We start from the raw sequence: 23,528 nt of genomic DNA on the forward strand, positions 1-23,528 counted from the left end.
GCCTAAAGTGACTTTGTTTTACACTTATATCCTGTTCTTCCTCCAAGGAGCCCGGATCAGTTACATGGTTATATTTATCCTCGCAACAACCATTCATGTCCATTACTGATATTCCTGCAGTGGCTAGGGTCACTTGAAATTTTATCTATTAATAGATATTTAACATAAAATTGATTGGATCTACCTGGCAGTGTAGTCAATATAGGCACAGTCAGTTGTTGATGGGAAGATCAGTAATCGACATGTATCCTTCAATGATGGTGCTTGTCTACCATTTCTTCCCCTGCAATGTGTAACCATAGGGGACAAACTGAGCATGTTCTAAGGTGCTGCACTCAATATAGGCAAGATAACAGCCACCTCAGCACTTCTGGCCAGCATTGTGCTAAGTTTGCACCTTATTCTGTACATCTCATTCTAGCTTTATATACTCCTAGTGAGCTTTATGGGTGAGTGGGTAAATGAATATGAAAATTCTTAGGATCCCCACACATCCCGTATTCCATGACCCATAATCCCATGCTGGATTTCCTCAACATACAAATCAGAATAATTGAACCTAGATCAGACCGAATCCAGCATCCAATTTCTAACAGTGATCAGCTAGATGCTTCCTGGAAGTCTACAAACAAGGCTGAAAGCAGCTGCCACACTCCCTTGTATGTCCCCTCTATCTGATATTTAGAAGTATATACTCAGTTTAACTATTGTGGCTCATAGCTGATTTTGGAAAGTGTTCCTGAAAAAGGTGTGAGCAATGAAAGCAGCTTGCCCCTTCATGATGAGATGCATGATACGAATTCCAAAAGAGCTTGAGAACTGTATGGATATTAGGAATAACAAGAAGGAGGGAGGATTTGGCTTCCAGGGCAAAGCAGATATTTACTCTTTGGGTCCTAATTGTAGGCACTTAGCTGAGTACCACACAAGCCAGTGGAGTGTGGAAAATTCATTCTAAAGGGAAAAGTAAATCTTGCGTGGGAGTGAAAGGCAGGCTGATTATGATGGGGAGCAGTCCACTTCCAATACATAATGCATCTGATTATGATGGGGAACAGTAAATGATGGGAGAGACCGATGCGTATGGGGGAGGGGGAAGGTGATATTTGAGGGAGAAAGAAGGGTGGCTGAGAGAGACCGAGACCAATGTAAGCTGAAGGAGAACTGCGGTCACTCAAAATCCCCTTCTCTTGCTTACTGTCCATTCTCTTCCACAACTGTCCTGTCATTTCAACACCCCACATCTCTCCCAGCATTGTTGGTTTTATTCTCTGGCCTCCAATGGCAACCAACCCACGTTCATCCTCAGTAATTTACCTCCCAAGCAACTGGCAACAGTACACCCATACAAATCTAAAGGCCACAGAGTCTGGCCCTACCATACAGATCTGTTTAGGACCAACGAAAATAACGCAAGGTTGTGAGCCGCGCAGGCTTTCGGGTGCCCTAGAACTCTTCATCAGGTTCGATGACAAAAAGGGGCAGGCGGGCTTAAGCAGCGAGCCAGGGCAGCACAGGGGCAGAAGACCTCCCAAACCTGCGGTGTATAAGATCATGGAGCGTGCAGGAGGAGTTACGCAGACACAGGTTTATTTAGCCTCACTGTTGGGCGGGCGCGCGCATACGCAGCCGGCCGGGCGCTACTGGGGGCAAAGAGGCAACATGGACCGTTGCTTAGAAAATAAAGTCTCTAGAAGTTACACCTTTTTTATTTCCAGCATTAGTTGGAGCACAAAGCAGAGAACAGAAGGAAAGAGACGGAGCTGACTGCAACACGGAGCGCAAAGGCGGGCTAGGACAAAGAAGCCAGAGCGGGCAGCAGCTGTTGCTCCTGTTGCCTATGCAGCAGTACGTAGTCCAAACTAAGGCTGGCTGGCCTGGCATGCCCGCCCCGTTTTCGGCGTGGAGGATTCCTGCTGCGTGCGAGAAAGGGCGGGAGGAGGAGGGAGCGATCATGTCCTCTGGACTGGCCCGCCCTTTCTTTCCCTTCTGTTGAGGCCCTGCTGCTGCTGCCCGCCTCTTGGCGACGAGGCTGGCGTCTGTTGCCACGGCAACCGCGTGGCGGCCTGAAGCGGGAGGACCCGCGGAGGAGGCCTCTGAGCGCAAGATGAACAGGAAGAAGCTGCAGAAGCTCGCCGAATCTCTGGGCAAAACCGCTAGGCACTGTGAGTGAAAGAAGAGCCCCCCCCCCTTCTCCCTTAACGCCACCTCCTTATTTTAAAAAGCTGTCATTTGTTTTATTAGCGTGTTCTTACACGGGGCTCCCTGGTTCACTCCACCCCTGCCCGGCTATGCTGCTGTTAGCCAGGATTCTGAATTTCTGCGGCTGTGTTTTGTTTTTAACCTGATTTTTCGTTTGAACTCTCGCTTGTTGGTGTCTTGGAGTTTGCACCTTCTCTTTGAATTGTTTTAGGCTAGTGGGGAACAACTAGATTTAGTTAGTCCACTCGAGAAACTAAGTCCCATTGAAATGAATGGAACATCAGTTAGTCATAACACATTTGTCTCATGATTTCAGTGGTGCTGCTTAGTCATAAGTAACTAGTCTGGATGCCACAAACTAATTTTTAATTTTAAAAAATGAACTCTCAGCTACTCTGATTAATTCAGAATGGAAGAAAGTTAGATCTGGCTGCAGTAACAAAAGCCATTTAATTATTTGAAAAACTTATTTAAAATTGTCTTAGCTTAGCTGTACTATAAATTGCACTTCCCTTTTAAATTAATAATTTAAATATTATGAGAATTCAGCTCTTTTCCCTATGTAGCTCCATTACATTTGAATTATTGTCATAACTTCTTATTTTATAGTCAATAAATTTGAAGTGGAATGTCTCATCAAGCTTTTCAATGGCTTGGGAGTAGAGCCCAGTGAGCGACATGCTATTGTTGGCTTGGATCGTAATTCATTTCGAAATATCCTACATGTCACGTTTGGAATGACAGATGACATGCTTATGGACAGAGGTGAGGCGAAATAAACGTTTGCAAATTTCTGACATGTTTTAAACATCCCCCACAGAAGATTAAAACCTTCTATTCCAGTTCCCTTGGATGATTCACAATGTAGCTATTCACATGATGCAAGCCCTCACTTGCTTGTGTTACTTTCAAGATTTCATGCTCATGAGAAATGGGTTCTCTTCATACTAATTAGATCTTGGTAAGTACTGGGGATAGGCAGGGGCGTAGCTAGGGGAGAGGGGGCCCATGTTCATCCCTCTCTCTGGCGGCCCCCAAGAATGAGGGAGATATTGAAGAAAATAGGGAGGGGTGGAGCTGGATAGGGGTGTGCTCGGAACCGCACAGCTGTGGTCCGGCACTGTGGAGGGGGTTCCTTTAAGGGCGGGGAGGGTTTACTTACCCCTCCCGCCACTTGTCCCCCTCCAGCGCTCGTATTTATTGTAAGAATTGGGGCGGCAGGATACCTCCCTGCCGCCGCTTGCCCCTCCGCAAGCCTTTTGGCCTCCGGCAAGCCTTTTGCACACGCGCACATCGCGCGCGAGCTTCACGTCTCCCTGACGCCAGAGGCCCGGTCTACCTGGCCTCGGCCCCTGCCGGCGGGTAGACCGGGCCCTTTACAATGGCCTCCGGACCAGTCCGGACCCATCCGTAGAGCTGGAGGGCCCTCAGGAGCTGGGGGCCTGTGTTCTTTGAACCCTTTCGCTCAATTATAGCTATGCCCCTGAGGATAGGGCAGTAGTTCAGTGGCTTGCAGAAGGTCTTAGGTTCAATCCTTGGCATCTCCAGACAGGATTGGGAAAGACTCCTGCCTGGAACCTTGGAGAGTCACTGCCAGTTGGTTTAGAGCACAGTTTCTCAACCGCCGGTCCCAGACAGCTATCGGTCCCCAAGGGGTTGAGTGCCAGTCCGTGCAAGTCCTTTAACACCCCCTCCTTTTCAAGCATGCCAGTCCTTTAACACCCTGGAGATTAGCTCCCTGGAGCTAATCTTTAACCAGGCAGCCTTCTCTGCAAAGGTCTGTCTTCCTCCCGAGTCCCAGACAGCCTTTTCTCACTCCCAGCTAATCTCTCCAGTCTCTTTGATGGGAGGAGATAGCGAGAGTGAGTGACATCACTGGTATGCAGCCGGTGAAACACACAAGAGGCAGGTAGCAGGGCGAGTGAGAGGGAGTGCTTGGCTTGGCTGGAGTGCTGCATGCATAAACTCTGTTCTGAACTTCTGCATGCATCAACTCTGTTCTGAACTACTACAGAGGAGGAACAGAGAAAGGCAGGCAGGCAAAAGATAAGAAAACAAACAAAAGTAAGCAACAGTGCTGATCAAATGAAAAAAGAAGGGAAAGATAAGAAGAATGAAAGGGGTGGGGGTGAGGGGCGGATCATGTACTGACTCAACAAAAGGGGATGAAGATCAAATAAAATGGGATTTTAAAAAGCAAGCATACAGGAGAGAACAAGTACAATCTGTGTGAACTGAAAAATAAAATGGGGCGGGCGGGATGAGGGAGATGAAGAAAGGGGTGGCTAGGGTGAGCTACTGACTTACCAAAAAGGGGATGAAGCTAACATAAACTGGGATTTTTAAAAGCAAACATGCTGGCAGGAGAGAGAACTAGTGCAATGTGTGTGAACTGAGAAAACCAGTGGAAAAAAGAGATCACGAGAAAGGGGATGGAGTGGGGGCTGGGTGTAGCAAGGTATGAAATGGTGAACAGAGGAGAGAGGAAAGACGGATGAAGAAGAGACCCACTAAAAGTCTTCCCACTCATGTGTGAGTACATAGTACTCCCCCCTCCCTTAAACCTCTGCCTAAAAATCATTACAGTTGTAAAAACCTGGATATATATGAATGTGTGGTATGAAGGGTTAAATCTCCCCCCCTCCCATTCCCTGTGGTTTACTTTCCTAATGTGGATGCCATATTGATGTGTAAAGTTCATTACCATAACATTACCTTTTCAAGGTAATGAGTGTTTTAGTTCTGAGTGTACTGCTTGGAGGTTTTTTGGATGATGTTTGGTTACAGACTTCCAGTATGATATGAGATGTGATGTTTTAAGCTTCCTATCAATTAAGTTGATAAGCTGGTTTTATGGTAGCAAACATGCATTGTCCCATTTGCTAAGGAGAGCAAGGGCAGTGATTACCAAATGAAGAGAGGAGGAAAGCTGGAGGGGGAGTACTGTGTGTGTGTGAGAGAGAGTACTATTTTAAAAGCAATATTAAATTACTATTTTTATGCATTTAAGAAGCAAGATATTATGTATACAGGAACTTGACACAAGTTCCTGCCTGCATGTTTATATGCAAAATAGATAGATGAGGAGTAAGAAAAGACAGAATTGGAAGAATGGAGTGTAAGGTTGCAACCTATTTTTAAAATATGGTAATGTTAAATCTGGACTGGACAAATCTCAGGTGCCAGGGAGCCATGATGTCTCATCCTTTCCTCCCTCCCCCTTTTGAGCCAAAACTTCAAAAGTTAAATATTGCTTAAATTCATTTTCATTAATTTCACTTTGATTTAATTGATGGATTAAGTGTTATTTTAATAATCAGCACCCTAAAAATTGACCTCAGCCCCCATGAGCCAAGTCACGGTCAGTTTTGGCCCATCAGGACATTTGAGTGGTGAGCACCTGTGAACACCTGTACTAATAGATAAACTTAAAACCCCTTTGCTAACTGCTGGTCTGGGACTAGAAACTTCACACAAAAAATGTAGCGGTCCTTGAAACTCTGCATGACGAATTTAACGGTCCTTGACTCCAAAAAGGTTGAGAAACACTGGTTTAGAGTACTGAGCTAGATGGACCAGTGGTCTGACTTGGCATAAGGCAACTTTCTATGTTCCTTAGTAATGAATAGATATTGGTTTGTTCCAGTTCAGATGATCCCACAAATCATGTTTTGTTGAATTACCTGACAAGTCTGAACACACTCTCTTCTCCGCTACCATTCTTTCCTTGCATAGCTGGCCAAATCATACAATTCCTCATTTCTTAAACCACAGTTTTCCATGACATTGGGGAACTGTGGTTAAGTGATTCTTCCAACAAACCACAATATCCAGCCCCTTACATGGAGAAATATTAGTCCAAAATCCTTTGAGTGTGGGGAACTAGCTGTGCTGTTCTTTGGATCACTAATGAATGATTGATAATGTTACTATAAACATTAGTTTTGCAGTACGTTTTTACAGTAACCTATCTTCTGCTTTCAGTGTTCCGTGCTTTTGACAAAGACAACGACAGCTGTGTCAGCATAACAGAATGGGTAGAAGGCTTATCGATATTTCTTCGGGGGACACTGGAAGAAAAAATAAAATGTAAGGGTTCTGTAACTCTGGTATATGTTAATGCTATTATCAAATCTAGGGCAATTTAAATTACAAGGATATTGTTAGAGTACTGTATATGAATAATCTGCCTTGTCACTCTTTTTTAAATTTATGACCTTTTTATCCCACTCTTCCTCTGAAGAGCTTAGGAAGACATACATAGTCCTTCGGTTCCTTGCTTTTATCCTTACAACCTTGTGAATAGGTTAAGACTAAATGACAGTGACTGTCCAGAGTCACCTAGTAAGTTTTGTGGCTGAATGGGGATTTGCTCCCAGATCTCCCCAGCTTATAACCACTACAGCACTGTGGCTGTGGACTCAGATCTCTACATTTAATGTATGTGTATGCAATAGTTGATGATGCGGCGCTCAATGTGGGAACCAATACCATTGAAAAGCAATTGTATCTGAGGAGCTGTGAAGAGATATGGAAGTTCTCTCTGGTGATCTGCAATGGTTCATTCACATGTTCCAGTCACCAAGTGATTAACATTAATGTATGAACCAGCTCTAAAATTCTCAGGATCAAATATCTAATCATGGGATGTACTTCCTAACGCTTTTATACACTATAATTTAGGCCTTTTAGATAAGTATTCTGACAGATTTCCTATCTTTGAGGTTGTTACTTGAAGTCAGGAGCAGGGGCAGAGCCACCATTGCGCGAAAGGGTTCAAAAACCCTGGCCACCGCGCTCAGGGGCCATCCCTCACGCCCCATTCAGGCCCCCCATGTCTGACATCAGACACAGGGGGCAAGGTTTCACACACAAATGGGGCCGCACTCCCCATTTCTGAGCAAATTCTGGCCAGTGTTGCGTTCACAGCACAACCAGGAACGCATCTCCCTGCCTTTTAAATTAGGAAGAGCTGCTCCCGGCCAGGGTCCAAACTTTTCACATGCAACACTTCTGTTAAGTTGGAAATGGCGTTTCTTTGAATATAGGAGGCTTTCTGCTGATGGAAGGACACCTTTGGATCCCAGCCAGAGTGTTTCTTGTTAACAGTTCTAGGTTCTGTGCATAGAGGTGAATCTTTTAAATTAAAGGTGGGTGATCCTACAGCAAGTGTTAAAGTGTGTAATCCCTGAATTTAACAGCAAATAACCATAAGTGAGTTTCAGCAGAGCAGGTCTTAGCATTTTTTTCCTTTGTACGCATTTAGTAAGTACTATGTTTTATTTTGATTATCTGAAAAGTGTTTTGTTTTAATATGCATGCTTTACATTAAAATAGTTATCTTTTCCAAAGACTGTTTTGATGTCTATGACCTGAATAGCGATGGATACATTTCACGGGAAGAAATGTTTCATATGCTGAAAAACAGCCTGCTAAAACAACCATCTGAAGAAGATCCTGATGAAGGAATTAAAGACTTGGTAGAAATAACATTGAAGAAAATGGCAAGTACCACAACTTAAAGGACAAGTTTAGTCCTTTGCATAGGGTATTCTGTAATAATATCTAGTATATATTATTCATTGGTATAATTGGCATAAATGGTATCAGTGACTCCAAGAACAATGAAAAAGATTATCCAAGATTCTCTCTCTGTTCATTGCACTAATTAGCAATAGCAAATTAAGCAAATTAAAATGGTTGGAACAACAAAAGTAAAATACTTTAAAAGTCATTAGTAAAGTGGAAGACTTTATACAGCAGCAGCACAAAACTCAAGTTGTTGATTTTACCAGCATGCTGAATGAGGCAACTGAATTGACTAAGAATGCCTACTTTCCTTTTATAGGACTATGACCATGATGGCAAACTCTCTTATGTGGATTTTGAAAAGGCTGTAAGAGACGAAAATCTCCTTTTAGAAGCATTTGGGCCATGTTTGCCTGATATCAAAGTATGTATGAAAACTATTTTAGATCTACTATAAATAGTAAATAGCAAGTTTACTAAAGTATGGCACATAGACTACTGAATATAATTGTAGGGTGTTATAGTCCACTTAATGGAATATTTATTGCAAAGAACTCATAGGGCTTTATTCAAAGCACTATGATATGTGATAATTGTGTACATGCAATAAATTAAAAGTGGGACAGGTACAAAGAACAAAACTGAGGTTATTACTGAAGATTAGAGGAAGTTGTAGAAGGAAAGGTTGGTTTAGTCTAACAAAAAGACAGAGTATACTTACATTACAAGATATACTGGAGATTGATGAGTAAGCAAACTATTAATACAAATACAAAATTCTAGAGTACTTCTGCCATGCTCAGTGTTCCCAGGCAATTAATGAGGTGCTGGGCAAAATTCAGTACAAAGTTACACGTGAACTTCATTGATTTCAATAGGATAAGCACATTTAACCACATGCTGGTGTACACTCATAGTGGCTTACATACTGTGCACCAAGCCACACACCCAAGTGGCATGCGGGTTCACTTCTTGCGGGGCATTTACCAGCCTACCACCACTCCTAGAATGGGCAGGGGAGGCTTTGTGCTCCACAGAATGGCATGGCATTCTGTGTCAGCACAACAGTGCCAAATTCCCATTGGGAATGCTGGAAGTTGGGCACAGCTGCTCTGCTGCACCATGTCATTAACAGAGAGACTCTCCTGCCTACACTGAGAGCGGTGGTAAGCTGGTAAGTGCTCCACAAGAAGTGAGCCCAGATCCCACTTGTGTGTGTGGCAGTATGTAAACTAGTGTGTTTATGGAACACTGCCATCCTTGCATACTATAGAATAGATCATATCTGGAGCAGCAAACATCCCTCCCTAATCAATGTATCTGTTGATCTTGTTTGTAGTCGACAGATGGGAACAGCTGGAGCCAATGTACCAATTCCTGAACTCAGGGCAGGGTGCTTAGTTCAGAGGGGTTTTGGCACTTGTAGTAGAAAATCAAATAGGAGATCCATAAGCAGAGTTGGACATAGTTGTGACTGCAGCCATCCAAGAATGACATTGGTGGGGAGCATCATGTAGAAGCTGAGCAGAAATGATCTAGGACTAGGTGGTGACAAGCAAGTGCAGAGGTAACTGGCACTGCTTAGTAGTTGTGGAACAGAGGGCATAAAAGGGTATCTAGTGAACTGCTCACTAGTGCTAAACAAAGTGGCTGTAGGAATACGGCAATAAAGGGCTCGTCACAATACCATTCTACTTAGCTTCAAGCTGCACCAGACAGAAAAGCAAATCCCTAGACCAAGGCAGCCCTCTCCTTCCTTTTTTGGACAGAATGGCTCAGAGAAGCTACAACTCTCCTCCTTCAACAAGGAGCCGGGTCTCACGATCCGTGAAACCCAGTTTTGCAGGGTGAGTGGGGAGGAAGCCCTGGGTGGCCGGATCAGCCGCTCACACAATTGCCGGCTCCATGACGGAGCCGGCAGGGGCTGGGGGGAGTGGGGCCAATTGGCCCCCGCAAGCTCCAGCATGCCCTGCGCAAGTGCGCAGGGCACGCTGGCGAGACCCCCCGAGCCGGGAGGTGGCTTTTTGCCTCCCCTCCGGGAGTCTCCTCATAAGTAGGCAGAGCACGAAGCTGCACTGCGACTACTCACAATTATTAAAACCAGGTTTGTGGAGCGCTCGCTCTGCAAACCTGGCTTTAGGACGGGTTCTTGAGCGGGTTGCCCAATTTTTGCAGATTGTGAGAATAGCCCCATAGTTTTGAGATGGAGTGATTGCCTGTGAGTGATACATTCTTCCACCATAAAAGTAGATCCTAAGCCTGGTTAGGTCATTTGTGTTTACGTTGGGGCTCTTGTTAGAGAGCTCATATCATGAATAAAAATTGTGTAAGAGGCACCCAGGTACTTTTGGGTTAAATGCAGCTCACTCACTTGAGCTAGCAGGATTTGTTTCACTAAAAATATTTTTCCTCTGGTACACCTAATTTGCTTTTCTTTTCATTTAGAAGAGCTTTGGGCTATTCACCAGTATTTGAGATATCATGTCCTAACACTGGTAATTATAGGGAATTGCATCTTTCTGGAACAAATCCCATTTTCTAGTTTTCAAAAATAGTGGGTTTTTTTGTTCTGTTTTTAGCCTACTTTCCAGTAGGCTTATGAGATCACCCAGCATTTCATGTGTGTCTCCACCATCAACTTCACAATGCCTGGACCAATATGAACCAAATCAGGTACATTTATAGGGATACATAGGGATACCTCAGTGATGTAGTTTATGATGTCATCCACCCTGATTCAAGATGGCAGACACGTAAATGTTTGAGGCACAAGAGGGCTAATTTAAGGGGCCCCTAGCCAAACTGAACCAAATTTGGGACAGCTGTAGTGAGTTACACATGGGGATATTTCAATGGCATGGTTTGTAATGATGTCATGCATCTCAATTAAAGAGTGCAGGCACATAAACATTTGAGGTGCAAGTGGGATAACTTGAACCAGGTGCATAGAAAGGGTTTCTCTGAGAACATAATTTCTAATTTTAGAACTAATTACCTAACTCCATGTACAACTTTAAATAATTATAAACACTGTTGACATTCTACAGTGCTCTAAAATTAAGACAAGGGCTGCAATTCTGTGCATACAATAATCCACTGAAACAAAATGTTAGTTAGGAATTGATTATACTGTATGGCAAAAGGACTACAGCCAACATCAGGTACCCTTATTTACAAGGATCTTTCTTACTTAGCAGTAATTCCCAAACTGAGCTAGGCGCAGTAGTGTGCTACAAGAGAGGTGGAAGTATGAATTGAAAATAATTAAGCCATTATGTTGGATGCATTCATTACTCTGTGACCTCGTAGAGTGGGGGAGTCCCATGTGTGTTAGGTGATTTAACAAAAATATCATTCATACCACCTCTGCCACCCCCAAGAGCCGTCCCAAGAAACAGAACCTGCACTACAGCTAACAGGCAAAGGGAATTTTTTATTATTATTACATTTATATCTCGCTCTTCCTCCAAGGAGTCCAGAGCGGTGTACTACATTCTTGAGTTTCTCTTTCACAACACCCTGTGAAGTAGGTTAGGCTGAGAGAGAAGTGATTGGCCCAGAGTCACCCAGCTAGTTTCATGGCTGAATGGGGATTTGAACTTGGGTCTCCCCGGTCCTAGTCCAGCACTCTAAGCACTACACCACACTGGCTCTCCAGAGACAATCACCATTTCCTCAAAGCATAGATAATTGGTAATGGGGCCGGCATACCACTAGGAGACAATATAACTGCGATATCCTGATATAATTTTTTTTTAAAAGAGGATGCCTGCCCATTGTTCTGAGTGAGCTTCCTTAGCCGTTTTGATTGTGATTGTGAATAGCTTCAGTGTTGGTTTTTTCCAGGCTTCTGTGGTGTATGTTATATTATGCAAGACAAGCCTTTTAAAAAATCTACAATTAGTGTAACCTAAAAAAAAAAATGTTATTTCTTTACAGTGCAGAATGGCATTTGAATCACAGGCATTCCAAGATAGTCCTGACTTATAGTTCTGCAAGTGAAATACACTATATGAACTACTATGAAAAGAACACCAGAATTTTCATTTTAGGTAAAGAAGGCAAGTCAGTAATACTTTTCCTTCGAAATGCCTTTCAATATAATACTTGCTAGGGAAGTGTCAGAAATTAATAGAACACTGATTCTATTTTTAGCGAAGTAAAATATTTGTAAGAATTCAAAAAAATAATGGGAATACATAAATTGATAGTTTATTAAATAGAATGTACAAAAATCTTTTGTATACAGCCATAACTGTATTTGTTTAGAGTTGTGTGTATAGAAAATGTTTCCAGTAATATTTATATTCGTCTTCTCTGCTTTACTGTTGGCTGTGTTTGACTGTTTGCTGACTTCTCCTCAGATAATTCTGGAGTTTGAACAGGAACCACAACCTAGTTTGAAGAAAGGAGACTAAACTTAGTACATCATTTTTTTCTCCATTATTATTGCTAGTGATTTTTCAGACAGTTTAAGACAAAGTCTCTTGTAACACCTTAAGAACTAAAATTTATTTCAGTATAAGCTTTTCAGTATAAGCTTTCATGAACCACAATCCACTCCATGGGATGCATGAAGTGTGTCTTTCTTAGCTGGTAGGGTAAACCTGAAATACTTTTACGATTATTGATCAGTTATATATACAAACAGACACTACATTCAAATAAGTAAATCATACAGCATGCTGCATAAAATTTGGCAACCTTGTAGGTGGTAGAAGGTTTCTTATCTGCCAGGAGGGGTATGGCATAAAATTCAGTAGTCTGGCTGGGAAAGCGTGATAGCAAGGAAGAACTAAGACTGCACCAGCTATCGTTACAAAAAGGACAAAACAACAGCACATGATGGACAGATTTGACCTCATCTGAGCTACGGGGCATAACCAACTGGCCAGAGGTTTTCAAAAACCTTCCTGATAAGAACACTGACGATAAGGCATCATATCTTGCTCTGAAGGAAACCCTGTGATGGCTCAGTAAAGAGAGGGGCAATAGATAGCTAGCAGGTTCCCGGTTAAAGTCACCAAGGCGCTGTCTTTTGGTCTTCGGAATGGAGCTTAAATCGTTCTGATGATCAATGTCCAAGATGCTCTGTTTGAGGATCTCCTTGGCCTGACTGTAATCTAATGACAAATGTTCAGCAGAGAGGCCCAGTGATGACAATTTACCCATCAGTGCTCATGTCCAGGTGGATAACATAAGAGGGATCAATCCCAGAGAAGAGAAATGTATCCTAAGCCAATAAATGAGGATTAAAATCCAAGCTTTTGTTTCTACCCTCTGGGGGCCCGTTTTCAACCTCAATGCTGCATTGGAGATACATTGAGGGGCCCTGAATACTGCTCTAAGAAACTTGGATTATCTCTAGTGCTCTATAGTTAGGATATGGGCCCAGTTGTGCGCCATACAAAAGTTAGGCCAATGATTTAACAGCAAATAACTTTAGTGCTGCAGGGATAACTTCTCCACCTTTGGAGCGAAATAATCTTAATGTTGCTGAAGCACTTCTTTGTGCCTGTTGGGCAACGTAGTCCACACAGGCCTTCCATGACCCAGTGACATGAAAAACCACACCCAGATATTTAAAACTATTGGCCTGCTCTATACGATGGCCAGTTAAATCTTTTAGGCCTCTTGGCAAAGACCATAACTTTGGATTTATGGAACTTAATTACCAAGTGGTTATCCTTGCAGTAAGTGGCCGAGAGCCTAAGCTCTCTCCTAAGGTCAACAGGAGTTTGTGAAATGATAGCAGCGTCATCTGCATACAGCAGGATTGGGATAGCTGTGCCCACAATAGTTGGAGAATGTAGCGCTGGATCAGAGAGATTATTAGCTACGGTATTTATGTAAAGATTGAACAGGGAGGGTGACATTTCATACATCTTATGCTGAAATAAATTTGTTTTTCATTTAAGGTGCTACAAGACTCATTGCTGGTTTTGCTGCAACAGACTAACATGGCTATCCCTCTGGAAGTTGTTACCAAACAATTTGATTCATTGTACAGCAGGGGAATCAAGAAAATGTTGATGGCTCACTGTTCTTTAATATGGCTTGTCTTCTCCATTGCAAAGTGGGCCTGTATTGATACTTTGTGGCTTACCAGCAAGCCATATGCCGTCCGCCTGTCACTACCACTTCCTCTCATTACCTCACTCTTGCTGCCATCCTAGAAGGAAGGGCAATATGTATAGCCATTAGCTAAAGCGATCTCTGTAAACTTAATTCCTGCTCTTGCCCTTACTTTCCAGAAGTTTTGATACCTGGCTACTTAAGAGTTTCTGGCTCTCACTTAAGTAAGAGTGAGGGGCAGGTGGTAGGGAAACTAGTACCAAGCAACCAGCAATCTTCTGTGAAATGGATTTAGCTCAACATAAGAACAGCCCTGCTGGATCAGGCCCAAGGCCCATCTAGTCCAGCATCCTGTTTCGCACAGTGGCCCACAAGTTGCCACTGGAAGACTAAAGGCAGGTGTTGAGGGCATGCCCTCCCTCCTGATGTTACTCCCCTGCAACTGGTATTCCAGAGGCTGGAGGTGGCTTATAGCCCTCTGACTAGTAGCTCTTGATAGACATCTTCTCCATGAAGTTATCCAAACCCCTCTTAAAGCCATCCAGGTTGTTGGCTGTCACCACATCTTGTGGCAGAGAATTCCACAAGTTGATTATATGTTGTATGAAAAAGTACTTCCGTTGGTCCTAAACTTCCTGGCAACCAATTTCATGGGATGACCCCTGATACTCGTGTTATGTGAGAGGGAGAGGAATTTCTCTCCATCACTTTCTTCACACCATGCATGATTTTATAGACCTCTATCATGTCTCCCCGCAGTCGTCTTTTTTCTAAACTAAATAACCCCAGGTGTTGTAGCCTTGCCTCATAAGGAAGGTGCTCTAGGCCCCTGATCATTTTGGTTGCCCTCTTCTGCACCTTTTCCAGTTCTACAGTGTCCTTTTTTAGATGTGGTGACCAGAATTGTACACAGTACTCCAGGTGTGGCCACACCATAGTTTTGTATAAGGGCACTATAATATTAGCAGTTTTATTTTCAGTCCCCTTCCTAATTATTCCTAGCATGGATGACAGCCACCAGCTGTTAATTTGTAGGAAAGAAAAAGCTGTTGAATCATTTCAAGTGGTATTCATGTCTAGTCCAAGGAAAAAGAAAAGAAGTTCTTCCTAAGGTCTAATTTAACTGATTTGGGCTTATATTAAACTTGCTCACCTGAAGGCAATATGCTAAACTCTTCATACAATGCATTTTTATACTTGGGAGAAGATTTCCAAGTACAAAATACACATGCACAACAGTTATGAAGAGTACCTACATGTGATAACACACACCACTGGCTTTAAATTACTGGGTGGAGGGTGGGATGTACTTGGAAATCAGCTTCCATGCTCAACACTTACTGTATAAAGTGGCTCTAAAACTGCAATCCTAACTATATTTCTATAGAAGTTAGCTTCCATTAACATCAGAGGAGATTTAAGTAAACGTGCTTATAGTGACTGAGGTGTAAATATTCTTTGTATTAAGTAGTTCAGACTTGGGTTATAAACCTAAATTGCCACTCCTGTCAGAATAAGTATTACTCAAGACTTGAGTAATACTAAATAATTATTGGTTATGCATTTAATTCTAAAAATTATGTTAACCAATAGCTTCAACAAATGTCAGCAAGTTAACCCAAATAAACAATTTCTATCTAATTTTATATACTATATATTTTGAAAGCACTGAATGAAAGTTTACAATAGCATACCTCCTTAAGTTTATTTCGAATTAAGTTTGCTGATGTATTTAGTGAATCATCCTCCATGTCTATTTTAGGTGCTTCTGGTAGCCTTGGGCCAATAATAATTTCTTTACTAATAGTGTCCTTTCCAAAAAGGGCAAATTTGTTATCTTCCTCTCGTCTCCTCTTTCGTTCTTGCAACTGAGTTGTTCGAGGCATAAATCTGCCAAGTCCATTGACACAAGGAAGCTTTCTTTGCAGTGTGCAATAGTTTGGTCCGTTGTGTACTCCTTGCGGCAGATGCTGAGTCATTTGTGTCTTCTGACTCAAGCCAAGAGATGGTTCAGCACAGTGTTCAGCATACTGAGGTGCTTCCAGCACACTCCAATCGTACTCTCCTGAAGGAGATGCTACACATCCACTGTGAGTTGACACTGAAAACGATTGGGAAGGATGATGAACACGTGCAGATGGATTCCAGTTACCCGTGACAATCTCAGATGTATGAGGATCAGAAGTATCCGGCTGAAAGATCTTTCGAAAACTTGCATTAGAATCCTGTTTCTTTACCCGTAATTGATCTTAAATATAAAATAGTAGGAGTTAGCATTCAGATTATCGAACATGGTTTTCTGTTTAGTAAAAAGTGGATTACAATGCAATAACATTCTAAGTTAAGATTGACATTAAGATTGTACCCCACGCTCAATTGTCATGTCTGAACCTATGAAAGTGTTACTTTTAGTTAACTGTGGCAAGTTGTAAAAATATGTTGGGATTCAAGGGGTCTGATAAAGAAGCATTCAACATTCCTTTCAAAAATAGTTCAGAACTAAATGAATATGCAGTACTTTAATCCATTTTAATGGGATTTTAAATATTAGATAAATATTCATCTCTTTAGAATTAGAAAGAGTTCATTAACATTATGATCAAGTTATATGAAAACAAAATATGATTACTAAATCCCAGAAGAATTATTAGTACACATTAGTGCTATTATGAAGAAGTTAACTCATATTACTCATGGTCATATAAACTCCCAAAATGTGTTTCCGGGGGCGGGGGGAGGAATTTAAAGAGGCCTCTCATTTGCCTTATCCAATATCAAGAGATTTTTTAACTTTCTCATTGCAAATATTTCCATGTACAAACATAACATTTGGAAAGAAGACTGGTTCTCAGACATGGAGGCTGTGTACACAAGCAGCCCAGCCCGGGTTGGGCTCCTCTTGTGCAGCACTGGGATTAAGGCTGATCCTGGCACTGCCTCTGCCACAAGCCTGACTTTTAACCCCGGCCCTTAACCGGGCTTAGAAGGCATGAGGGCACCCTCAACCCCAGGGCCAGGATCATGTGTGCACTCAGGCTGCACAGGGGAGTCCTTACATGCACCACACTGCTCATGCAGTGCATTTAGGGATTCCTGGAGGCTGGGACTAATTTTCCCAGCCTTCAGAGAGCCTTGCACGTGGGTGCACGAACCACACATCTCTCACATGGATCACAATCGTTTGGAGTGAAGGTAAGTTCAATCTTGCCTTCCCCATGCCCTCCCCGCCCGCTGAAAATGGTTGTGTGCATGACCTTATTATTTCAGAAGCTTGCCATCTTTAAGAGTACTACTTTTCTAATCTCTCTGTCCACTATTCTCCAGAAGAGTAGTTTGGCTTATTTAGTTCTTACTAGTCTATTTCTAATTTAGCATACTTTCAGGAAATGAAAGCAAACTAAAATTGAATATAGACAAGTTACGTTTCCACTCAAAACAGTATTTCATTATTTTTAAGCTTTTACTTAAGTGTGGGAAGAATCTCTGCTCCTGACCTTGAGTATAAGTGGGGACATAGGTCAGTGGTAGAGCATCTGCTTTGAGTGCAGAAGGTCCCAGGTTCAATTCCTGGCATCTCCAGGCAACGTTGGGAAAGACTCCTGCCTGAAACCTTGGAAAGCCATTGCCAGTCAGTGTAAACCAGGGGTCCCCAACTTGTGGTATTCCAGATGTTGCTGAACTACAACTTCCACCATCCCCAGCCGCAATAAGTACCACAGGTTAGGAACCCCTGGTGTAAACAAAATTGAGCTAGGTGGACCAACGGTCTGACTTAGTATAAAGTAGGTTCCTATATTCCCATTTTAAAAGATTCTTCTATCACATCAGAGTTTACTATAGGCAGTGAAGGATACGTATCAGAGCATTTGGAAGCCAGTGAAGGGGTGGCCTTCAATGCGGGTCAGTATGTAGATTTTATTTCATATATATTTTCTGACTGTCATAGGAAATATTTCCTCAAGGACACATTAGTAAGTGATGAGTATATTTTCAGCATGATGTTTTGATATTCCTGTTCAAAACACTGGATAATTTAAATAAACTATTTTTCAAATTACGCATTTCAGAAACCTCTGGCACTGTTTGCTTCTATCTGTAGAACACTATACTGGGGTGGGTGTGATTAATACAGGGGGGATCCAGATGTAGTTAGAGCAGATAGATTAATGAAATTAACATTTAAGCATAAAAAAGTGTACAGTCACAAACCTTTGGTACTAGTTAATTTAGCTATGTACTTCCTTCTGTCTTGTAGTTTTTCTCTTGTCTCCTGTACAGTCTCAAATTCTGGAGCATAACACACATGCAGCAAACTACCAAAGAAACTCCGTTCATCCAGTTTTCTTTTGGCTATCCTAATAAAATAAAGTCAGTCACATATAAAACATTACCCAACTTTGCTGCAGTTCACCCCAACAAGCTTCATTTATGACACCGCAAAACTCATTGTGCATGCAACAGAAACTAGTAATTTTTAAAAGCCAACATTAAACTACAAAGAATTGTAGGGAGAAATAAAGGCAGGTCATCCTTGCAAAATTATGAATACCTTGCACTCTGTATCTTTTGAAACTTGATTAGGTAAACTTCTGTAAATTCTTCTGCTGGATAATCATCTAATGGATTATATTCTTCAATGGTGCCATATAATGCAAACTGTTCAACTAATTCCTTCATCACACCCAAGGCAGGGACACCTTGAATTAACAAATATCGAGACTCTAAGTTGACAGTATATACCTGAAAAACATAAACATATTCATGTTTTGGGTTTTTTTTGCAAAATAAAGCCATTCCCCATTCACCCTGGAAATATAGGGTCAAGGCTAATATAGTGTGTTCAGCCACTAAAACCCTGAAGCAACGACAAAAAGTGTGAAAATAAAGGCTGTCTAGTCCGTGAAAATGGAGAAGGCAACTGCAGGCAGAAAGGGGTTGTCTATAAAATCTCTTGTGGAGAATGAGGAGGGTTCTCCCAACCCTTTGTCCCCAGGGAGCTCTGAGAACACTCCCTTGAGAATTAGGGTGCTGCTGCTGAATGCCAGGTCAGTCAGTGCTAAAACATCTCTCATCCACGATTTGATTGTGAATGAGCATGCTGACCTGGAATGTGTGATGGAGACCTGGTTGGATGAGCTGGGTGGGGTTAGTCTCTCTCAGCTCGGTCCTCCAGGTTTCCAGATCATGCAACAGCCCTGCCTCGAGGGTCGGGGAGGGGGCGTTGCAGTCATCTATCGAGAGATCCTCCCCATTTCCAGGTGCCTGGTCAAGCAATCTCAGAATTTCAAGTGTTTGTCCTTGAGGGTGGGCCTCCGAAATAGGCTGAGGATTCTGCTGGTGTAGTGACCATCCCGCTGCACTTCAGTCTCCCTACCTGAGCTGGTGGGGATGGTATCGGAGGTGGTCTTTGAGTTCCCCCAAGTTTATTGTTTTTGGGGATTTCAATGTCCACGCTGAGGCCCCCCTAGTGGGAGCGGCTCAGGATTTCATGGCCTCCATGGCAACCATGGGCCTGTCTCAGTTGATATTGGGTGCTACCCACATGGCAGGACATAGCCTGGATCAGGTTTTTGCCGACCGGAAAATAAATGATCTGGAGGTGGGGGAATTTTAGACAACTCCCTTGTCATGGACAGATTATCATCTGGTGGGGTTTAGTTTGACTGCTCCGCCTGCCCTCTGCTGGTGTGGTAGACTGATTAGGATGGTCTGCCCCTGGAGGCTTATGGATCCGCTTGAATTCCAGACGGCCCTCGGGGAGTTTCCAGTGTCCAGAGCTGGTGACCCTGTCGAGGCCCTGGTTGATCTCTGGAATGGAGAGATGGCCCAGGCTGTTGACACGGTTGCTCCTAAATGTCCTCTCCAGCTTAGTGGAGCCCGATCTGTTCCTTGGAGCTTAGGGTGATGAAACAACTCAGGCGACGGCTGGAACAATGCTGGAGGAAGAGTCATGATGAATCCGACTGAACACAGGCTAGAGCCCATTTTAGGGACTACTCTGTGGTGGTGGGGGGGGGGCGGCAGCAGCAAAAAAAGGTTTTTTCTCCACCTCCATTGCATCTGATCAGTGCAGACCGGCAAAGTTGTTTCATGTAGCAAAGACATTGCTGCACATATCCCCCAAATAATGAGGGAGGAATCATCTATGGTCCACTGTGATCAGTTTGCATGTCACTTTCTGGATAAAGTTGCTCACATCCATGCCGATTTGGACTCCAGAGTTTTGGCAGTTCCGACAGACGTGCCTCTGGTATCATCTGGTCCCGTTGTGTTGGATTCTTTTCAGTTGGTGCGGCCTGAGGACGTGGACAAGATCCTGGGCACTGTGCGAGCGACATGTGCTCTTGACCCTTGCCCTTCAAGACTAATAAAAACTGCCAGGGAGGGTTGGAGGAGATTATTATGCCTCATTAAGGGAGAGCAGGATGCCATCGAGCCTCAAGGAGACAGTGGTAAGACTGTTATTTTAAAAAGCCCTCCCTTGATCCCTCCAACCCGGACAACTATAGACCGGTCTCTGACCTGCCCTTTTTGGGCAAGGTGATAGAGCATGTGGTGGCGTCTCAGCTGCAGAGGGTCTTGGATGATATGGATTATCTGGACCCTTTTCAATCTGGCTTCCGCCCTGGATATGGGACTGAGACTGCCTTGGTCGCTCTAGTGGATGACCTACGCCAGGAACTAAACAGGGGGAGTGTGTCCCTGTTGGTTCTGCTGGACCTCTCAGCGGCGGTTCGAGACCATCGACCATGGTATCCTTCTGGGCCGCCTCTTGTTGAGTGGTTCCGGTCCTTTCTTGTGGGGAGGGCCCAGAAGGTGGTAATGGGGGACTACTGCTCGGCTCTGTGGCTATTGGCCTGTGGGGTCCTGCAGGGTTCGGTCTTGCTCCCCATGCTGTTTAACATCTACATGAAACCGCTGGAAGAGGTCATCCGGGAACTTAGACTGAGTTGTCAGCAATATGCTGATGACACTCAGCTCTATCTCTCCTTGTCACCTGATCCTAGGGAGGCGGTGGATGTCCTGAATCAGGGGCTGGAGGCCGTGATGGGTTGGATGTGGGCTAATAAACTGAAATTGAATCCGGAGATTCTGTTGGTCAGTAGGAGAGCCAATCAGGATGAGGAGATTTTACCAGTTCTGGATGGGGTTGCACTCCCCTTGAAGGAGCAAGTACGCAGCTTGGGGGTACTACTGGACCTGGCTCTGCTTTTGGAGGCTCAGGTGGAGGCAGTAGCCAGGGGTGCCTTTGCATGGCTTCGGCTAGTGCACATGCTGCGTCTCTTTCTCAAGAAGGCAGATCTAGCCACAGTTACCCATTTATTTATTGTTGCATTTATATACTGCCTTTCGTTAAAAGACAACCCCAAGGCGGGGTTAGTCACGTCATGGCTGGATTACTGTAACATGCTCTATGTGGGGCTGCCCTTGAAGAATATCCGGAAACTACAGCTAGTGCAAAACAGGGCAGCTAGAGTTTTATCTGGAGCTGCTCGGTGAGAGCACATCACACTCATTCTGAAAGAGTTGCACTGGATGCCAGTTCATTTCCGGGTCCAAGTCAAGGTGCTGCTTTTGACCTTTAATGCCCTTAATGGTTTGGGCCCTGGATACCTGAGGGACCGCCTGCTCCCAAGGGTTGCTGCCCACTTGATGAGGTCATCTGAGGGGGCTCTGCTCCGGGTGCCGACAATGAGGGAGACTAGGTTGTTGTGCACTCGGGACAGGGCTTTCTCTGTTGCTGCCGCGACTCTGGAATGCTCTCCAGGTGGGTATCCGCCCCTCAGTCTCCATCACAGTTTTTAGAAAGCATGTCAAATTGTAGCTTTTTACCCAGGCTTTTATATGATTGTCTCCACTGCTGCTTCTTGTATTTTGTACTGTCTTTATGCTTGTGTTTTAATTTTTTTTAAAAAAAAATCAGATTTGTTTTTATAATTTTTAGCTCAACATTTTAATGTGTCTTTTTTATAAGCTTGTTTTTAAATTTTTATTGTGAGCCGCCTTGGGATTTTCTTAATGAAAGGCAGGAAATAAATTTAACAATAAATAAATAAAAATTACATGGGGAAACAGGAAAACATCTGGTCTCCAGATTCAAAGAACACCTAGCAGATTCTAAATACATAAACAGGGAAAAACCATGGTCGATACAGATGAAACACATACATAATGGAGTAACAATGCCTCTCAAAATAAGCATTTTAGAATCTGAACATTGTACACTTAAAGGGAAGATAAGGGAAGCATTATAAACTATGGCCAGAATTACGGCAAAGGAGAAATGAAGGAAATCTTAAAAGTACATAGGCCATTAAAGGGTGCAAACAACGTTTTTGTGTCATACCCTCCCTCTTCCAGGTTTTTTCTCTCTCAGCATCAGCAATAATCAGGTATAGCTGTGGGTCATCAACCTTTTCCTCTCTCCTCCCCCACTATGTACTACCCAGGTGTTTATTAAATTGGGGGAAAGTCTTGGATATAAGTGTGGATTTTAAACAGTGGGCTTTAGAACACTGAAGCAGATGTATATATGTCGAAAAGGTCTGTCTGTTTCAATTCCCTCTTTCTATGTTTTAATTTAGGCAATAAAAAGGTCTGGAGAGAAGTATTTTAGCAGATCCATCATGCGTATTGTGTCACCATTATATCAACTAATTTGGATAATACATATCCAAAATGTAGATACAAATATGAGTAATAAGACCAAATGTCCATAAAGTAACTACTACACAATACCAGATATTCACATAACATCTCCATAATGCTATGCATCATGTTAGCCGCTTCTCGGCCTCTTGGCTAAGATCATGTGTGGTATCAAGGAGGTTAAATGTTATGGTGCGATGGCACGTACACTGGCTTAGTCATAATTGCCAAAAACAGCTATTATCTAAATGTAAGAGCATTACACAGATTTGTCACGGATTGTACCGCTTGCATTCCACGGCTATTCAGCACCACTGCGTACATCTCTCCCCACCCCCATCTATGCTATCTATACGATCTCTTAAACATCTGGGTGTTGTAAATCCCTTTATTTATATGAGAAAAGATAAAATCTGCCTTCCACCTAAGAATACCACGTTGTGCATCTGGTGAAGTAGGCTCTGATCCTCGGAAGCTTGAGACTTGGGTGTTAGGCGGTTTATACGTGTAATAAATGAATCTGAAGCTATAATAAATGGGTGGTTTTTAGACTCTTCGCCGCTTTTATTTCTAAAACGAGGGAATGTCAGAAGACAAGAGGAAAGGAGCGAAACGGACAACAGTCCCCCCTTCCTTACCTTCACAGCGCGAGGCCTGCGCCCCTCACGATACTTCGCGCGCGAGGCGCAAACGGTTTGCTGCGCGTGATGTTGATAGACACCGCCAACCTCACCCCCAGTGTCACTCTCAGCAGCGGCCGCCGCCATCTTCCCAGAGCACTCCTCGGATTCACACACACGCCTACCTACCACATTTCGCTCGCCATCGTTGTCTCTCTCACTCACACACAGAACCAATCAGATTGAGCTGGAGCCAGTGCCGCGCTTTCATTGGCCTTGCTCTAGAGCGGAGGGAACCGGGTGAAAGTTGAATAGGTCCACAGCGGAGTGGCTTCGGCCAATCGCAGGAAAGGGCGAAACTATGCTGTGCGATCTCATTGGCCATCGTAGACCGACGGGGGCGGGGCGAGGCGAAAAGAGACAGGGAAGACAGTTCCCGTCGTGCCACGGTCA

General features: G+C 43.5%; 3 protein-coding genes, 1 long non-coding RNA gene and 1 other non-coding gene across 9 annotated transcripts in view; 3 read left to right on the plus strand and 2 right to left on the minus strand.

The window, feature by feature from the left end:
• LOC128329897 (uncharacterized) overlaps nucleotides 1-2,104 on the minus strand; it is a 29,291-nt gene extending 27,187 nt beyond the window's left edge. The window contains exons 1-2 of the long non-coding RNA XR_008309843.1: nucleotides 1,380-2,104; nucleotides 185-283 (exon numbers count right to left, since the gene is read on the minus strand). This is a non-coding gene — a long non-coding RNA (uncharacterized LOC128329897). The remainder of the gene's footprint in view (nucleotides 1-184; nucleotides 284-1,379) is intronic.
• Nucleotides 1,468-17,863, plus strand: CLXN (calaxin). 4 transcript variants are annotated; one of them, XM_053261779.1, is made up of 7 exons: nucleotides 1,468-1,587; nucleotides 1,719-2,165; nucleotides 2,812-2,967; nucleotides 6,187-6,291; nucleotides 7,540-7,706; nucleotides 8,051-8,155; nucleotides 11,671-17,863. In XM_053261779.1, exons 2-7 carry the CDS (start codon nucleotides 2,108-2,110, stop codon nucleotides 11,719-11,721), a joined length of 642 nt encoding a protein of 213 aa, XP_053117754.1. In that variant the 5' UTR covers nucleotides 1,468-1,587; nucleotides 1,719-2,107; the 3' UTR covers nucleotides 11,722-17,863. The 4 variants fall into 4 exon arrangements, 3 of the variants coding, with proteins under 3 accessions (XP_053117754.1, XP_053117753.1, XP_053117756.1); XR_008309840.1 differs by having other exon boundaries at nucleotides 1,474-2,165; nucleotides 11,671-11,783; nucleotides 13,650-17,863; XM_053261778.1 differs by having other exon boundaries at nucleotides 1,475-2,165.
• On the minus strand, nucleotides 11,928-23,392 carry RBM48 (RNA binding motif protein 48). Of its 2 annotated transcripts, XM_053261766.1 has the most exons (6): nucleotides 23,094-23,392; nucleotides 18,356-18,546; nucleotides 18,016-18,161; nucleotides 15,501-16,054; nucleotides 13,773-13,903; nucleotides 11,928-12,126 (listed from the first exon to the last, which is right to left on the minus strand). In XM_053261766.1, the coding sequence occupies exons 1-6, from the start codon at nucleotides 23,220-23,222 to the stop codon at nucleotides 12,054-12,056; spliced, it is 1,224 nt and encodes a 407-aa protein (XP_053117741.1). In that variant the 5' UTR covers nucleotides 23,223-23,392; the 3' UTR covers nucleotides 11,928-12,053. The 2 variants fall into 2 exon arrangements, with proteins under 2 accessions (XP_053117741.1, XP_053117742.1); XM_053261767.1 differs by lacking the exon at nucleotides 13,773-13,903 and having other exon boundaries at nucleotides 23,094-23,383.
• On the plus strand, nucleotides 17,314-17,385 carry TRNAS-UGA (transfer RNA serine (anticodon UGA)). Its single transcript has one exon. It is a non-coding gene; the product is annotated as a tRNA-Ser (tRNA).
• The window catches only part of PEX1 (peroxisomal biogenesis factor 1), a 54,267-nt gene continuing 54,126 nt past the window's right edge, over nucleotides 23,388-23,528 (plus strand). Inside the window, exon 1 of the mRNA XM_053261765.1 lies at nucleotides 23,388-23,524. The gene's annotated coding sequence lies outside the window, so the exon portion shown is untranslated. The remainder of the gene's footprint in view (nucleotides 23,525-23,528) is intronic.

Source organism: Hemicordylus capensis, chromosome 6, assembly GCF_027244095.1.
Source record: "Hemicordylus capensis ecotype Gifberg chromosome 6, rHemCap1.1.pri, whole genome shotgun sequence".
Lineage (NCBI taxonomy): Eukaryota > Metazoa > Chordata > Lepidosauria > Squamata > Cordylidae > Hemicordylus > Hemicordylus capensis.

Coding starts and splice junctions, on each gene's coding strand:
- CLXN (XM_053261779.1), top strand. CDS start 2,108: ATGAACAGGAAGAAGCTGCAGAAGCTCGCCGAATCTCTGGGCAAAACC. Junction 2,166..2,811: donor GGGCAAAACCGCTAGGCACT/GTGAGTGAAAGA, acceptor CTTATTTTATAG/TCAATAAATTTGAAGTGGAA. Junction 8,156..11,670: donor CATGTTTGCCTGATATCAAA/GTATGTATGAAA, acceptor ATTTCTTTACAG/TGCAGAATGGCATTTGAATC.
- RBM48 (XM_053261766.1), bottom strand. CDS start 23,222: ATGGCGGCGGCCGCTGCTGAGAGTGACACTGGGGGTGAGGTTGGCGGT. Junction 18,547..23,093: donor GCAGGCCTCGCGCTGTGAAG/GTAAGGAAGGGG, acceptor TATGTTTTTCAG/GTATATACTGTCAACTTAGA. Junction 16,055..18,015: donor TAAATTAACTAGTACCAAAG/GTTTGTGACTGT, acceptor TTTATATTTAAG/ATCAATTACGGGTAAAGAAA.